Raw genomic sequence first — 18,152 nt, 5'->3', positions numbered from 1 at the left:
AAACTACTCTGAAATTATTGATGAAAAGTGCATTATATTTCCTAGAAATAATACTGTAAAATAATAAAACTATCTTTAGTAATAGTAATAAAGTAGAATTACTAAATTACTTTAGTAAAAGTAATAAAATATCCTCTAAAATTCATATAATAGGTAGGTCTTACTGCAAATCAGCGGAAGATTTTTCTGTATTTTCCATCTGTATTTGCTTCATGTTCCATAATTCATTTAATTCTTTAAGTTCATTTTTTAAATTTTCCATAGTGTGAGAGTTTTCAGCAATTTGACTGGAAACAAATGAAATTTTTTCCTGGGAATTAAAAACAATACATAGCATGTAAATTAGGCAGGGCTAGATTTCCAAATACTGTATTTTAAGCACATGATTATGGGCAACAATTCATGAAATTGTATACCCAAAGAAAGAGAACTTCTTTCAGAGGCAGTTGAAGCACTTAGTGCAACTGGAAGAACTGCATTTCTGTAAGAGCATGGCTTTGCACATCCAGTTATAGTTCTCCAACTTGTTGCACAAGTCTCCTACTGTATATCCACAAATTCTATTATGGCACTTGTAATTTGCAGTTGCCTATGTTGTATATGGATGTATGCATGTTTGTAGGCCACCATCTTCATAAAATACATACCCTCTTTTATTTTTGCTCTCATACATAAAAGTTTTGCAAATAAGCACTGGCTTGCACAGCAAAAACTTTATTAATGATAGTGAAAAGTAACAATTTTTCGCATATGATCTGAGTCTGGGCCTATTTATTTCAGTGTATGCAGAGTCAGCGTCTTAACTGGCAGCTTTTATTGCTAGACCATCAAAGTACTTAGAAACTGTAATACTGTTTTAGGCAGATACCTAAAAAACTTGACTTTCAGGAAAAATCAGTGGTTTTAGTTGCCATTCTCCAGGGAGAATATGGCTTACTCATTATCTCTGAAAACTGGCATTTTTCATTCAGTTGCCTAAGTAGAGAGTTGTCCTCTTTTAGACGTCAAGTTTTTCATAACATAGTTATTCTGTACTCCAGACTGTGGAGGATTAAAGCACAGAGAATGACTCCTGAATTCCTGCCTACTTTCCTCAGCTACAAGTACATAACTCAAAGAGATGCTGACATTAAGCTGCTGAAAACCTTTAAATTAAAAAGTGTTTTCACTAAATTTCCTATTCTACAGAAGAGAGATTAAATTGCAGTGTCTTTTTCATATCAAAAGTGACTGACAGTCACAGGACCCAAAAAATGTAAAGATTCATGACACAAGCAAACTCTGCTTTCAAGAGCAACAGTGTCTGGTAAACAAAGCTGCAGCTAGAGCGGAGACCAGTGATGAGTGGCATTCCTCAGGGGTTGGTATTGGGACTGGCGCTCTTTAACATCTTTGTCAGTGACACGGACAGCGGGATTGAGTGCACCCTCAGCAAGTTTGCCAACAGCACCAAGCTGCATGGTGCAATCGACATGCTGGAGGGAAGGGATGCCATCCAGAAGGACCTGACAGGCTTGAGAGGTGGGCCTGTGTGCACCTCATGAAGTTCAACAAGGCCAAGCGCAAGGTCCTGCACATGGGTCAGGGCAATCCCAAGCACAAATACAGGCTGGGTAGAGAATGGATTGAGAGCAGCCCTGCGGAGAAGGACTTGGGGGTGTTGGTTGATGAGAAGCTCAACATGACCCAGCAATGTATGTGTGCAGCCCAGAAAGCCAACTGTATCCTGGGCTGCATCAAAAGAAGCATGACCAGCAGGTCAAGGGAGGCGATTCTCCCCCTCTACTCTGCTCTCATGAGACCCCACCTGGAGTACTGCATTCAGCTCTGGGGCCCCCAACATAAGAAGGACATGGACCTGTTGGAGCAAGTCCAGAGGAGGACCACAATGATGATCAGAGGGCTGGAGCACCTCTCCTATGAGGAAAGGCTGAGAAAGATGGGGTTGTTCAGCCTGGAGAAGAGGAGGCTCTGGGGAGACCTTATAGCAGCTTTCCAGTACCTAAAGGGGGCCTACAAGAAAGCTGGAGAGGGACTTTTTACAAGGGCATGTAGTGATAGGACAAGGGACAATGGCTTTAAACTGAAAGAGGGTAGATTTAGATTAGATATCAGGAAGAAATTCTTCACTATGAGGGTGGTGAGGCACCTGGGAATAGGTTGCCCAGAGAAGTTGTGGATGCCCGCTCCCTGGCAGTGTTCAAGGCCAGGTTGGATGGGGCTTTGAGCAACCTGGTCTAGCAGAAGGTGTCCCTGTACATGGCAGGGGGGTTGGAACTAGATGATCTTTAAGGTCCCTTCCAATCCAAACCATTCTATGATTCTATGATTCCCCACAATGAACAAGGTAAACATAAAGCACTGCAGCAGTTCAATAGTAATAAACAGGTAGGAGTCTTCTGTTTGGGTGATACTTCTAAAGTGGTTTTGCTGCATTAGATTTTGTAACCCGTACTAATGGGCTGTAAGCAGCTATGTAAATGGGTTAAATTAAGATGGAAGAAAATACGTTTTGATTATCCTTATAGATACACATATACACATATAATTTAAGTGCACACATGTATAAATACCAAATTTCAAGACCTCACAATTCAGTAGGCAAAGAATGCATCACAGTATTTAAGTAAAGATCAGTATTTTAAAAATTTCTTCTTTGGATACTGCCCCATTTTTCTGAAGCAATAGCCTGATGCATAGTCTAATGATCTTTTTCCTTATGAAAGAAGTGCTTCTTGGAGGTATATCTAAAAGGTAGCTGTAAAAAAACGAGGAATCAAAGCTTTTGTAACAGATGTTAGCACAGATATGAAAGTGTACAAGGTACCAGAAGAAGGCCTCTGAACTTTGTAAAAGTGTAATATGTATCTGTATAGGATTAGATGGAAATTTCAGGTTTCTTGCAGGAACATAGAATCATCAGAAAGAAAATGAAGATATGGTAATTAATGCAAATCCCTATGCAGCTGAACTGCCCATAGAGAGTCTCAAACCTCTGAGGAAAAATCAAATTAGTTTAGGCTCAGTACCAGGAGAACTTGGAGAAATGCGATAGCCCATGATATATAGGTTGCCTGTATGATCTGTCCTGGCCTTAAACTTTACAAATAATGAAATCTGAGATGATTAAGAGATCAGGACCAGATATAAATATGTACATAAAGAAGCCATGACATGTTTTTTGCCAAAGAGTCAGGTTCACATATGAGCTGTGTTAGAACAAAACTGCCAGTGAAGAACTTTGTCTCTTTGACTTCCTGCATTTTTTTCAGGACTTTTTAACCAAGGCAGGCAAAACCTGAAAATATTGGCTTCCAAGCATATGGAATAGTAGCCATTGAGTCAGTGCAATCTGGTACCTATTATAGAAGACAGAGAATTTGCAATCAGGTTTTAGAACAAACAAACAAAAATGGTGAGATACTCTACATTCTGTGATCTAAATATTGATAGACTGAATATCTGCTCCTTATGGCTTGCTGTAGTGGATAACAGTCCAGTATCTTGCCTAAGCTGAATGAGTCCCTTGGCACTTGGTCATTCAGCCGTTTAATACATGAACAGTATTCTTAATTCTTCTTAGTTGCTGGACAAGACTACTGGTGTATTACAGGGTAGAATTCATATGCTCTAATCTAGGTACCTAGTTTTTAGACATTTAAATGTCAGCAGACCAAACTAAGTCACTTCAAATTCAATGCTGAGATGCAGAAGCCTCCAGGGTGTGATTCATCTTGTCCTAAAATAGGTAAACTATGAAGGATTGGGTGAATTGCTTGATCAGTTGGAAGCTGGAGACTCTATATTACTCCTGTACTAAGAATACTATGGAATCATAGCCATTTCTTCCATAACATCATTTAAGCTATGCACTGGACAAGCTTTAAATAAGACAACGTCTTAATCTTGGGAGAGTACTAAAATCTCTGACTATAACTTTAAATAACTTTTCCTTAAAAACAATATAACGTGATTAACAGAATCATATAGCGTGACCCTGCACAGCTAGAAATATAAGTTATTGTTAAAAATAAGACAGTCCCTTTTATAAAGTCCCCCTTTTACAAAACTTCAATTGCTATGATCAAAGAACTGTATCAGGCTCTAAGAATGCAACATTTAAGGTACCCAAGTATTGTTACCAGTTCAGAGCTCTACAGATCTCATAAAATAGGCTTTGTATGTTGTTTTATTCCACTTACCCAGAACACTTCTCTAATACTCCTCCAGAACACCAAGTCAAATATTGCTCAAGTAACTAATGGATACATTTATGTACAGTTACTAGGAAAGGCAGCATTAAAAATAATAATAAAAAAGTATGGGAAATAAATGCACTGAAAAACATTGTAGAATTACTGATTATCTGTATGCTGACTCATCAGTCATTTCCACATGTTCTAAGATCTATTGGTAAACCTGCAGTTTGGTAGACCACAATCTTTAACAGAAAGGGATGTATAAACTTCTTCTTCCCTGCCAAATTTAGAAACCTGTGTGAATCAATGAATTTCCCAATGCTTAATTTAAGATTCTGTCATATATAGGAAGTCTCAGAGTTTTTCAACAGAAATTACCAGATTCATGAAAGCTACTCTGAACAACATGAAAGCTTTTCTTTTTTTTTATCTATCTATATGACTCATCTTTGATGCTGTAATATCTAACTTAAGTTTATACAATATGCAAGTGAAAGATTAACAAAAATGAACAGAATCTTAGAAAGAAAATGTTTGTTTCTTCTAATGCTTATAACCATGTTTATATAAAGCATAGTGTTCAGTAATGAAATTCAATGATTCCCTTTGGTGGATTATACAGTTTAGTAACTGATACAGCAGATATAAGCCATCATTTACAAAAAGATGCCATCTGCTGAGCAAACATGCAATCAGCAGGCACTTCCTATTATACTAGAATCTTTTTCGTCCTTTATTGATTTTCTTCATTGCATTTCTAAAGCCCCTCAAGCAATCTGAGCCAGTGTAGCAAATGAAGAAAGCAAAGGACTTCTCAATGACCCCAATATCAATTCTGCTTTGTACTTTATGCTGTCTCAAGGCTATGGACCTCATAGGTTAGTTCAAGCAAGAGACAGAAAATAGTACATATACTGTATGTATGTATATAGTTCCAAGGCAACTGTGTAGAAATGACAGCCTAACCTTTGAGATTAAACATACTTCAAAAAAGCTATACAAGCGTTAAATTATTCACCTGTATATCATTTAATTGTTGCTGCATAATACTTCTTTTTTGTTCCAGTTGTTGTTCAGTTTGCTTCTGCTGTTTATCTAGCTCTTGTACTCTCTGATCCAAATAGGAGAGCTTCTGGAAAGTTTATGTATAAACAGATGTGTTAGTATTCACAAGTTATTGTCCTACATTCTATAGAAATCAGAAAACATATTAGTCATTAAATACTTTAACAGTTACTGTTCTTAAGCTTACTTTTGTTTTCCCTTCCATACCCATTTTTCCATCATGTAGGTTTATATACCCTATGTTTTGAATGAAAAAAATGCACATTTAAAATAGAAAATATCTCTGCTACTTCATATAGTGTTTATTATCTTACAGCAAAAAATCACTGCTTACTCCGCTCCCCGTGATTTTTTGCTTTCTTTCTGCCAAGGAAGTTACAAATAAAGTTCTGAAATCCATATATATATTTGGAATAGCTTCCATGGAATTTGTATAAAGGGCAAAATAAATGTTTATTACTTATTATCACTAACTCATGAAAAATACAGCTAAGGACAGCTAACAAGAGGAGCAAGAAGAAAGAAAATAAAATATTGGGATATCTCATTTTTATATTTTTCATTAATCCACTCTATTATTAATTAGCACCTCAAGAAAAACAGGAGTTCTTGTCTATTGTATTAATTTCATTTGCATCATTAGTGTGAGTACCAGATATTAAATGACAGAAATTATTATTAGTACATGTAATAAGGAAAATTTTACATTACTAAATATGCTTATATAAATTGTATAATAGTTATATTATTCAAAGTTTTAAATTCCATTTAGACTATATAACAAAGAATATTAAAATAGGTATTAATATTTCCATTCTGAAACAATAATTTAAACCTCTAATCAAAGTTCTTCCTTGAAATTACCAAAATCTTTTGCATATCATTCACATACAAATCTGTTTGTGCAAACCCTGTTTCCAAGCTTTTAAAACAGAAGCAAATACACAGCTATAGACCATGATGTATAACTTACACCACACCTCTCTAGGCTTCCAGGAAACTAATGATGTGATCTTTGTCACATTGTTTCTACTTAGTTTTAGTTGGGGAAGGGCTAACAACATTAGTCACTGCCACTAATGAGTTGTTTTGAAAATACTATTAGGTATTAGAGGAAGCTTTTTTTTAATTTTTCAATTTGACTTATTAAACCTGCATCAAAAATAAACTATCACATAATCCATTATCTGAACTCAAACTATTCAATATCCTCCATCTCTCCTCCAAAAATGGTGAAGTATTGCTACATGCAGACTATGTCAAGAACCCTTCAAATAGAATAACACTAAAAAACTGGAGAAGACAATCTCCCGTGACAAGCTATTTACTAGTAGTCGGATAACAGAACTATGAACCTAGAGACTGATTCTGCAACAAAAAAACTTCTCGCTGAGGCAGCAGAAATTCTTGTATCTGGGCTTTGAGCAAAAAATAAAAAATCCTGTATCTAAACTGAAAAGGCTCAAAAGATGTTGATCTTACTTGATTGTGAGAAAGTTCCGTAACAAGTACATGGCTTATTGAAAACTCCTTGCCTTAATTCTGGACATAAACCATCAACAGCTAGTTTTGTTTCCTATTGATTTGGAAACAAAAATGAAGGCATTTTGCTTTTTCTTTTCTGGCAGTAAGATCCAGTGAAAATGCCCTCCTCTTTCAGACACTTAGGAAATAATTATTTCTTTCACACTGATTACTGTATTTTCAATTCTGGTCCCTAAGACACTTATTTCCTTTGCCAAAAAAAGAGAAGCTTCAAATACCTTCCCTAGATTGTAAAACTGCTCGTCACAGTGAACAATGCATGCCCACCTATTCATACAGTGTGGGGCAGCTCACATTTGGAAGGACTTGTTTGCAAGGATTTGCACATATTTCATGGTGGAATACAGAACAAAGGCTTTGAGTAGTACACAAGGCTTAATTTAAGCATAATGATAGAAGGACATATTTTAGATCTTTTAAAGATCTAAAAGATCACCAGATCTAAAAGAGGAAAGTCTAATAATGAGAGAAATGTTTCTCAGTCATACAAGTTTAGTTAGTATTCCTGTTACTCTTTTGAGCAGGTCTGGACAAAAGGTTATTTCTTTCAAAATTTTGCCAAGGTTTTAACCTCAGGGAAGGTTAACACCACTAGTATACCCTGCAAATATGGGGAATAGGCTACTAGGTCATCACTGGACAACTGAAGGAAAATGGCTCTTTGGTCATACTTTCAAGATGATAGAGGGGCCAACCAAAACATGTCATACTATAACAGAAGGAATGCTCTACCAGAAGCAAAAGAGAAGAGTGTACTTAATTAAGTCAATTCAAGTAGGCTGAGGAACTGTTTTTAATACAAAAATCTTCTGTTTCTTTTTCTTATTATACAAAACAGACCTTTCATGAGAGGAAGGAAAAACATTTTTATCAGTATCATTCATGAAGCAGGGAAGAGAAGAAGGTCGCCAGCAGGCCATGGCTGGGGGCTTATACACTAGTTGCTCTCTTCAGCTTACAAGTAAGCAAAGAAGTACAAAGGAAACAAGCAAGCATTAAACAGTCTTTCCTTCTGTAAGAAAACAGACCGCAGAAGTTAAAAGAGACAGAAAGATTTTTCTAATACAGAAAGCAAGAAAGGTCAAAAATAAGGCTGGAATTATGTTGTGTTTTGTTATGTCGTATCACAGCACAACTGCACAGCTGCACAATCCAACTCTTCTGAGCTACGGATTTCTGTTTTCTCTTATTTTTTTCTAATAATGACAAAAAAATATGCTAGTGAGTGGTCCAGAATCTACTACTTTTACCTCATGGTTGTCTTTAAATACATCTTTATTTCTTTTAAATTTTGTTTCTAGATCAGCTACTTGTCTCTCAATCTCTTCTATCCTCTTCATATCTTCCACTCTTTTCTTGACTTTCTCTTTTCGCTTTTCCTCTAGCTCATCATATATTGCTTTAATCCTGGCCTATTTATTAAAATATATATAGAATTAGCTTTCAGTATTTCAAAAGCAGAAGTAGAACATGAAAAATCCAAATCTGAAATAACATTTATACTCTTAAGTAAACACCATGACTACACCAAAAGTTAACAAATACATCATAAGGTGATTAAAAATGTCTTCAAAATGAAGGAAAAGTTGGCCATTAAGTCAGCATATGTCAGAAGCCTTTGAACAGGAAAAGCTGAGTAGCCACCAGAACTGGCAAACACAAATACAGCAGAGGAATCAGCAAGAAATATTAGAAAATGTAAAAATGACATTGAATCAGATAATGAATTTACAGTACTATTTAAGCAAATAGTAGAAAAGAATTCCTTAAAAAAGGAATTAAAATTCTAAATATTAATGTCAAGCGTGAAAACCTTTTCTGATGGGAAACATAATCACCATAGGCATGTTCCTAGATTTTAAAAAAAGAGTGAAAAAAGAGAAGGAAAACACTGCAGAGTGAAAAGGAACAAAATCTTTGCAAAATAAAGGAACACCCTTCAAGGTTGGGAAATACAAGATCCAGCATACATCCACTCCAAACTTCTCCCCTGCGCCCAAAGAAATAAAGAAAGAGAAAGATAGAGAAATATTATGTACCAGCAGCTGTGTTCTTCAGAATGGGCAGGTCTTACATACACTTACAATTTCTAATATCCAAAATTCACCATCACTTAAAGTCAAATAATTATTTATCTGTGTAGCAAAGAGTGAATGCACAACATTTGATATTGAGAGAGATATATACACACACACACACATATATGTCTATATATAAAATGGAATGCAGCTGGTAACATTTCAAATTCCTTTCAGCTGTAAAGGCAGAGTGAAATAAGCCAAGATTATGGGACAGAGGGCAAGAAATGACCATACGTGTGACTTTCTCTTTTCAAAGTATTATGCTAGGTGGTAAATAACTCCTTTTTCTAGTTTTAAATCATAGTCTACAAACATAGTTATCGTTACCAGGAGTGTTTCAAGTAGGAAATGCAGCACAATTTCTGAATTCCTATAGAATGGCACAATATTAGGTAAAGTTACGGATAATGTTGCAGGTGACAACATGGTTGGTAGGTGGAATGCACAAGCTTCCCAGAAAACCACTAACTTTTCTGGATCTCTGTTGCTTTATAATCAGATGGCATTAGGAGAGTCCCTTTGGCTATCTCAGAATAGAGTCTTATCTAAACAGCTATGCACTTCGACAGTCACTAGTTAATAACAGCTTTTGCAGTTTCAACATCCTTTCACATCTTCATTAAATTTTGTCCTATTAGGAAGAGAAAAACCTCTTGACAGCAAGGATATGAAGGTTGTCTAACCCAGAAAAATGAGGCTTTGGAAGAAACATAGAAAAAATAGTTTCAGTTGAAACAGGACTTTAAAACCACCTTAAAAGAAGTACAAGATGCATCTCAAGAATCTCTTTATCCTGAAAGAACATGAACTACAATGCAAAAAGCAGTTCTCAGCACAAAATTTACTTCCCATTAGGAAAGTGTTCTTTTGTTTCTGTCTGTAAAAGGAAAGAAGTGGGCTAAAAATGCCAGTGAGGGTCTTTGCCAAGAACCAAGAGAAAGAAAGGAGCTTTTTAGTTTCAATGAATGATCGAAAAGGATCAGTACTGAACACCAAAAAGGGAGGAAGATGTTTGGAAGCACCAAATTAAACCTGTCATGCTGTGGCACTCAGGCCCAGAAACGTTCCCTTCAGCCTTCTCTGAAGCAAAGCCTGAGAATCAGAGGGAAGTTGTGCATCAACCACAATTGCATGTCATGGAGACGTTGTGCACCCCCTGGCTTACGCACCACCTGAACATTCAACACTTTCTGCTAATGTCTGGGAAGAACAGGAACTGCAAGATCTCTCTTAGGGCTTGTCTTTCTAGAAATGGGAGATATAGATACTAGATTCTGCTGTTGAGCTCTTGCACGGTTCAAAGTCACAGAATGGAAGACAACAAGCTTTGTAACAAAAGCAAAATGGAGATTGTGACTGTTCAGAAGTAAATAAAAAAGGTTCAGCCTTCTCTCTCTCTCAAAAAAAAAAAAGGAACAAAAATCTCAGAAAGACTTCTGGTCATCACAGTAAATCCAACATTCCATTATAAAGAAAAATAGCCTTTGACAGCTCTCAGAGTAAATCTCTCCTATCGCAGACCATTGCAAAAGGAGCCAAAGGGGGTTTCTGATTCAACGACTTACAGTAAAAGACTGCAATGCCTCCCTCCAGTTTTGGCCATGTTATTTCAATCCCACATTATGTTGGATCAAAATCCAACATCAGAACACTCACAGCACATGAGTATTCATCTCAGGATGAGCAGGAAGGAGCAATGGAGCCAAACAATCCTGTATCTCATAATGGTCAGAGTGGGAGTGTTAATAGTAAAGATATTTTTCCCAGAGGTATTACATGTCTCCTTTATAGGAAGGAAGAGATGAATCTCAATGGCACTCACTTACCAGCTATGAAAAGACTCTGAGGATGGGTTATACACTGGTGTGCTAATGATGCATCACAGGAGATCTTTTCCAGTTATTAGAGGGAATTTGGATGAGAAGAAACTGATTAATTGTACTGTTTATCTGTAATCAAGTTTTATCTAAGAAAAAGGCAATGCTTGTACCTCTTGCAAGGGACCTGGTTCAGCCAGTGTTGGCTCAAGGTTGGCACGGCCATTATCGCTGTATCCCATCTCCTCACAGGATGCGCCCAGCAATAGCAACTGGGAATCTATTACTTGCCTTTATCTCGTGGGCCTGCAGCACTAACAGCATGGTCGGTACCAACAGCCAGTTCATCAGTTGCTGACTTTGCCAGGTGATCGGGTTTATGTGGCAAGGTATTGGTAGCAGGGGGGGTGGGGCTGGAGGGGTGGCTTCTGTGAGAAGCTGCCAGAAGCTTCCCCTATGTCTGACAGAGCCAATGTCAGCCAGCTCCAAGATGGACCTGCCACTGGCCAAGGCCAAGCCCATCAGCGACAGGGTTAGTACCTCTGGGATAATGTATTTAAGAAGGGGGGGGAAAAACTGTGGAACGGCAACTGCAGCCAGAGAGAGGAGTAAGAATATGTGAGAGCAACAACTCTGCACACACCAAGGTCAGTGAAGAAGGAGGGGGAGGAGGTGCTCCAGGTACCCCAGCAGAGATTGCCCTGCAGCCCATGGTGAAGACCATGGTGAGGCAGGCTGTCCCCCTGCAGCCCATGGAGGTCCACGGTGGAGCAGATATCCACCTGCAGCCCGTGGAGGACCCCACGCCGGAGCAGGTGGATGCCCAAAGGAGGCTGTGACCCCGTGGGAAGCCCGTGCTGGAACAGGCTCCTGGCAGGACCTGTGGAGCCGTGGAGAGAGGAGCCCACACTGGAGCAGGTTTGCTGGCAGGACTTGTGACTCCATGGGGGACCCACACTGGAGCAGTCTGTTCCTGAAGGACTGCACCTGGTGGAAGGGACACATGCTGGAGCAATGCGTGAAGAACTGCAGCCCGTGGGAAGGACTCACGTTGGAGAAGTTCATGGAGGACTGCAACCCGTGGGAGGGACCCCACGCTGGAGGAGGGGAAGAGTGTGAGGAGTCCTCCCCCTGAGGAGGAAGGAGTAGCAGAGACAGCATGTCATGAACTGACCACAACCCTCATTCCCCGTCCCGCTGCGCCGCTGGAGGGGGAGGAGGTAGAGAATTCAGGAGTAAAGTTGAGCCCAGGAAGAAGGGAGGGGTGGGGGGAAGGTGTTTTTAAGATTTGGTTTTATTTCTCGTTATCCTACTCTGATTTGATTGGTAATAAATTAAACTGATTTCCCCAAGTCGAGTCTGTTTTGCCTGTGATGGTAATTGGTGAATGATCTCCCCCTGTCTTTATCTCAACCCATGAGTCTTTCATTATACTTTTCTCTCCCTTGTCCAGCTGAGGAGGGGAGTGATATGGTGGCTTTAGTGGGCACCTGGCGTCCAGCCAGGGTCAACCCACCACACCAGGCCTTCTGTATCACAAAGGTCTCTGTGTTAGTGGATTGAAACTTTGAAGGAAACATTGACTTTGATTTTCTGGCATCATAGGGAATGCAGGAGTGATCTCTGGAAAGTTACTGCTCAGACAGAAGCCAGAGTTTGGTTCTGACAATCCCACTTTAAGGCCTCCTATCTCTTGCTGGTGCCACTGAATGCAGAGATTAAGGACTTCTTCAGAAAATAGTCCTGGAGCTTCCACTCAGTGTCTTGCTTGAGGCTTTAAGACCTGGTAGTTATGACAACAGTTTGAATATGACCATTATCCATGCTCTTGCAGAAGACAGCTGATGGAATCCATCTGCCAAAGGATGGACACAGATGGAATACCCCTTCCGGTGATGCCAAACTTGGGATTTCAGTCAGAGAAGCTGAAGAAATATCAACACTTGCCTGAGGATGGTTGAAAAGCATCACTGAAGTCCAGAAGAAAAGAGCTACATTTCACAATCAAAAAAAGGGCAGCAAAGTGTGTTGTGTGAATTTAGCAGTTTACATCAGGAGAAAATATATGGTGTTAGCGCCACCCTATTTTACATATGCATGCGTCAATATAACGTATGTAAGGGTCTGATTGCAGTTTCTACAGAAACTGAAGAAAAATATACAAATTTAAATGATAATGTCACTGCATGTACGATTATTACTAAAGGTTTTTTATCTGTTAAAGGAAACTGGAAATTATTGTGAATAACTGGGATACAAATAAAGTGTTTCATGTTTTCATGAGTATTTAAATTTTCCTAGTTGTTAAACAGCAGGCATCATTACTTAGCAAAACCCATTAGGCTTCTATGTGAGTTGGTCACAAGGTACTCAAAGTTAATTCATGGTAGGAAGTAAAAAGAAGGTAGAAGAATAATTTAGGTTTGAAGTAAAATAGTTACTGTCGTGTTTACCTGTGTCACTTTCCAAACTCCTTTTTGATCTTGAATTTCTTTTTTAAGATTCCACTCTGAATTCTTAGGAAAAAAAAAGCCATATACACCGCATAAGAAAACAAGTTAATGGACAACAGCAATGAAAATTTAACACTAATATCACAGTAAAGATGAGCATAGCTTTTAAATTTTTTCTCAAGTATCATAAAACTATATTAAAAAAGGAAATTCCAACAGAGTCTCAGGCACAAGAGGTAAATAAATATAGACTACATTATAAGAAAAGTAACAATATTTTCTAGATTTAGTGTAATTTATTTTTGGTAGCTTAAAATAATTAAATAATACAGGAAGAAGCTGAGCTGGCTTACCTAAATGGATATTGAACATCAAATGTTCAGAATTTAAAAACTCTCAGTGCCTTCTATATTTTATACGATGAGACCTTTTGTAATTTCTAGTAAAAAACTGAACACGTTTTAGCCCTTTCTTATATGACTATGCTACCCATATCACTTGTAGGATAACAGTTATATTGCACATAATTATAGTTTGCACCTTGAAAACCTCTCATTTAATGTATGTCAGATTAGCAGACCATCATAACTATACCTGATCACAGTCCAAGTCAAACCGTAATTAGGGCTTTCTGTTTCCTTTTAAAGTGAATTTAGGGAGCGGAAAACTGATTAGTTAAGCAAAACTAGGCACAACATGGCCAATAGCAAAGTAGGAAATGGGCTCAATTAATTCTGTTATTGAAATATATTTATTCAAGATGTTTTATTCACATCCGTATCTGCACTTTGGAAGTGCATATGCCATCAGCACTTGGAGAGGGAGGTTCCTGCATAAGGTCATAAACATCTCCCAGATGCCACATACATAAGAAAATACAAAACCAGGTGCCAAAGATCCCCATTTATTCTCAAACCCCAAATCCCAAAGATTATTAGGAACTTCAAGGAAATAGAAGTGATGGAGATCAGTGTTCATGTGGAAAACACATCCTGTAATCAATGAGTAAAAGTCTTTTTTTCCAGGCAAAAGTTTATACATTTGCTCCAAGGATAACTCCAAGCAACCACTTGTGCCCATGGCCCTGCCATCCCCCTCGCACCTCTTTGCCCACATATGCATATAGTGTATCTGAATCCAAATCCTGAGTCTATTAGATGAACTGTGGCATCTGGACTACTCTCCAAAATGCAGCAACATTTTGAATGACTAATGATAACACTTGGTGATTGCATGAATATATTTTTCACTCTATTCAGTAGCCCAAGGATACAGTTTAACTGGTGGTTACAGACAGACACTTTTTTCAGACACACCAGGGGGTAATTGCTCTCACAGAGTATCAGCAGAGACCAGGCAGTCAACTATAAATTGCACCTTCATTTATATGATCATATTCAAAATTCACCACTATTCAACTGTTGCTTAGGTAGAGAGGTATCTTAGCTTCTGTGCACTCCATTCACACTAACTTTTACCTTGCAAATAGCTCTTGCCACTGGTCACCTTCCCTGTGTATGTCTTCATGTGCATATGTATGCTTTAAATTACTATAAATACAACGCTTTTGCTAATTTATGGTAACAAAGACTAAATATAGCAATGTTGACTTAAAGCTGTTGACAGAATGGTCATTCTGCAAGTGGTAGGAATGGAGGTATTAATTAACAAGGGCACTGAAGCAACTTGAGTGGTGCTGGAAAGCAATCTTATCACTGAAGGCAGGACCACTAGTAATGGCTTCATGCAGAAGTTAAGTTGTGACAACAAGTAAACCAGAATACCTACAGAACGAAATTCCATCTCTAACCATGAATGTATAGCTCTGAGATACATTTCTGACTGACTACATGCCCAGGATGTTAACACTAACTGTGACTTGAGAAGAGAGCTTAAGGAACAAGAAAATCAAAAAAGTAACATTGTAGTCAAATTTAGAAATGAATTTTTATAAAAATTAGAGGAGTTTATTCAAAACTTTATGAGGAACAGCTAAAACAGTAAAATACTTGCAAGCCAGAGGGAGATTACTTACAGGTACCATATTGGAGGCTCAAAGCACATGCAAGCCAAGTTTTGACAGACACTTTGGAAATATGAGAAAGAAAATCGCCACCACTAAACAGAAGGGAGCAAGACATTAGCAGCAAGACAAAAAGTTGAAATTATGTCTAAAAAAAGGAAGACAGAAAAGATCCTGAACTTCGCCTATTTAAATCTAAAAATACCATCAGGCAAGCTAAATAAGAGTTTTTGGAAAAACCTGCAAGGGACATAAAACAAGTCCTTTTCCAAACACATCTGATACGAAGCCTGCTAGAGACAATGTATAGCCAACAGATGATCAGAAGCACGTAAAGACAGACTTACCATGAAGCACTCAGAGAACAGAATATGATAGGGGAAAAAAGCCCAAATTCCAAAACAAATAAAACCTGCAAAGCCCTGAAAAGCAAACTCATAATATGAATTATTATGAAAAAAAGAATCAGCTGACACATGGAAAATTTGATGCATAGGAGAGGAATCAGCATGACTGGGAAGCAGTGCCTCAAAATTCATCGGTTTTGTGAAGGATTCAAGAAGTATGTGGAGAAGAGATACCTGGGTGATACAGTCTACTAGGACTCCTAAATGGTATTTGATAAAGGATTATATAAATAACTCCTTAATTAATTTCCCATGAGTTAAGGACAAAAGTCCTCACATGAATATATAATGCATTTAATTACAGAAGACCTACAACAGAAATAAATTACCAGTTTTCACAGTGGCAGTTACAGTGGGGTCTTGCAAGTATCCATGCTGGATCCTGTAGTTTCCAATTTATTCAGAAACAATATGGAAAATGGGGGACTTTGTGAGATGATTTAGTAAAACCAGCTGGACTTCTTATTTACAAAGGACAAAATTCAATGAAGGTTAATGTATGTTTGTACATTAGGACAAAGTCTTCACTTTATACAATGCTGGACTCTGAGCTGGCTAGTAATCAAACAGGAACATGATCATGAAGAATACAATGCTCCACTGCATTTAAAAGAATAAATGTAATGTTAAGAACTATTACAAAGGGAATAGACAACAAAACAGAAGTCATCTTTATACCACTATATACGCCCATGATGTATCTACGTATTGAATATTCTATGCTCTTTCCCCATAATAATAGAACTGGAAAACAGAACTGGATGACAGACATGGGACAGTTTCCATTTATTAAATAAGTAAATGGATTAGGAGACCTCAGCTTGAAAAAGAGGAAGAATATGATAAAAGCCTATAAAGTTATGTCTGACATGTAGGAAGCAGATATGGAATGACTGACCAACACAACTTTGAAAATAAGAACCAGGGCATTATATGAAGATAGTATATGCTAGGCAGAAAATAAAGAAACAAAGTAGTTTTTCACACAACTGTCCTGGTTTCAGCTGGGATAGAGCTAATTACTAGAGTTAATTATTAGAGTTAATTTGTTAATTTTGTTAATTTTTGGCCCCACGTTGGGTGCCAAAAGGGCTGTCGTGGTTTAACCCCAGCCAGCAACTAAGCACCACACAGCTGCTTCCCCCTCCCACCTCCTAGTGGGGTGGGAAGGAGGAGGGGGGGGGGGGGGGGAAAAGTAAAACTCGTAGGTTGAGATAAGAACAGTTTAATAACTAAAGTAAAATAAAATACACTACTACTACTACTACTACTACTAATAGTAGTATAATAATTGTAATGAAAAGGAATATAACAAAAAAAAAAGAAATAACACCCAAGAAAAGACAAGTGATGCACAATGCAATTGCTCACCACCCGCTGACTGATGCCCGAGCCGCGATCCGCCCCTCCCGGCCAACTCCCCCCATTTAAATACTGAGCATGATGTTCTGTGGTATGGAATACCCCTTTGGCTAGTTCAGGCCAGCTGCCCCGGCTCTGCTCCCTCCCAGCTTCTTGCACACCTGCTTGCTGGCAGAGCACGGGAAACTGAAAAATCCTTAACTTAGGATAAGCGCTACTTAGCAACAACTAAAACATCAGCGTGATATCAGCATTATTCTCACACTAAATCCAAAACACAGCACTGTACCAGCTATTAAGAAGAAAATTAACTCTATCCCAGCTGATACCAGGACAACAACACATGACAAAGGTGTTGAAGTCCTTATCACAGAATGTTGCAGATGTCAAAAATCCAAAATGTGACTGTAAAATTCATGGAAGAAAAATTCATCAATTCTAAATTAATTTTTAATAGTTAAAGGGAAAACATAAATTAAGACACAAAAAACCCCAGGATGTAGGACAGCAAATAAGCAGGGACTTTGCCTGAATCCCTTCTAAAATCCTAATTTCTTAGACTAATATTTAGCATCCCTTAAATACTTAAACCATAAGAAGAATCATAGTAGATTCCCCTGATCATACAGTTGAACATCCATTTGTGTAAATATTTCAGCACACAACACTGAGAATGTGGAGAAAATGGTGCTTGGCAAATTTATATACAAACAAGACAGAAAACTCACACAAATTTAGTATTAAAATATATAGCTATAAAACAGCATAATATACCAAAAAAAGACAATCAATAGGACAAAACTACATGATGCAAGTTCAGATATTGTCAGGAATATAAATTGGATCCAAGAGAAGACAAGCCAGCACTAGGAAAGGCCTTAACAAACACAAAACTGACTCACTCCTATTCATTGTGAAAACAGCTCTAAAGTTCTCTAGCTCATGTTTTACTATTTTTTACCTTGGCTCTATAAGCTTTTTAACTGGCTCTGTTTTAAATCACATCCAAGAATTCCTCTTTTCTTTTCAGAAGCTGAGTCTGGTACTTGGACACACCTTTACCTTTGTCAAGTATGTAGGTGAAAAGGAAGGCAGGAAGCATGTGGAGTGCCTAATACACCAATGCATATTTTAACCAGGAAAATACTATTAATGTTCTTAATTTTACTGATTACAAGTTAGGAAATCCTAAAATTATTA

General features: G+C 37.9%; 1 protein-coding gene across 1 annotated transcript in view; it reads right to left on the bottom strand.

The window, feature by feature from the left end:
• The window catches only part of CCDC178 (coiled-coil domain containing 178), a 185,892-nt gene that overhangs the window by 127,962 nt on the left and 39,778 nt on the right, over nucleotides 1-18,152 (bottom strand). The window contains 4 exon segments of the mRNA XM_050892501.1: nucleotides 165-310; nucleotides 5,218-5,331; nucleotides 8,060-8,221; nucleotides 13,161-13,223. Coding sequence (XP_050748458.1) covers nucleotides 165-310; nucleotides 5,218-5,331; nucleotides 8,060-8,221; nucleotides 13,161-13,223 — 485 coding nt within the window.

This window comes from Gymnogyps californianus, chromosome 2 (assembly GCF_018139145.2).
Source record: "Gymnogyps californianus isolate 813 chromosome 2, ASM1813914v2, whole genome shotgun sequence".
Taxonomy (NCBI): Eukaryota; Metazoa; Chordata; class Aves; order Accipitriformes; family Cathartidae; genus Gymnogyps; species Gymnogyps californianus.
This window is presented reverse-complemented; position numbering and strand designations above follow the sequence as displayed.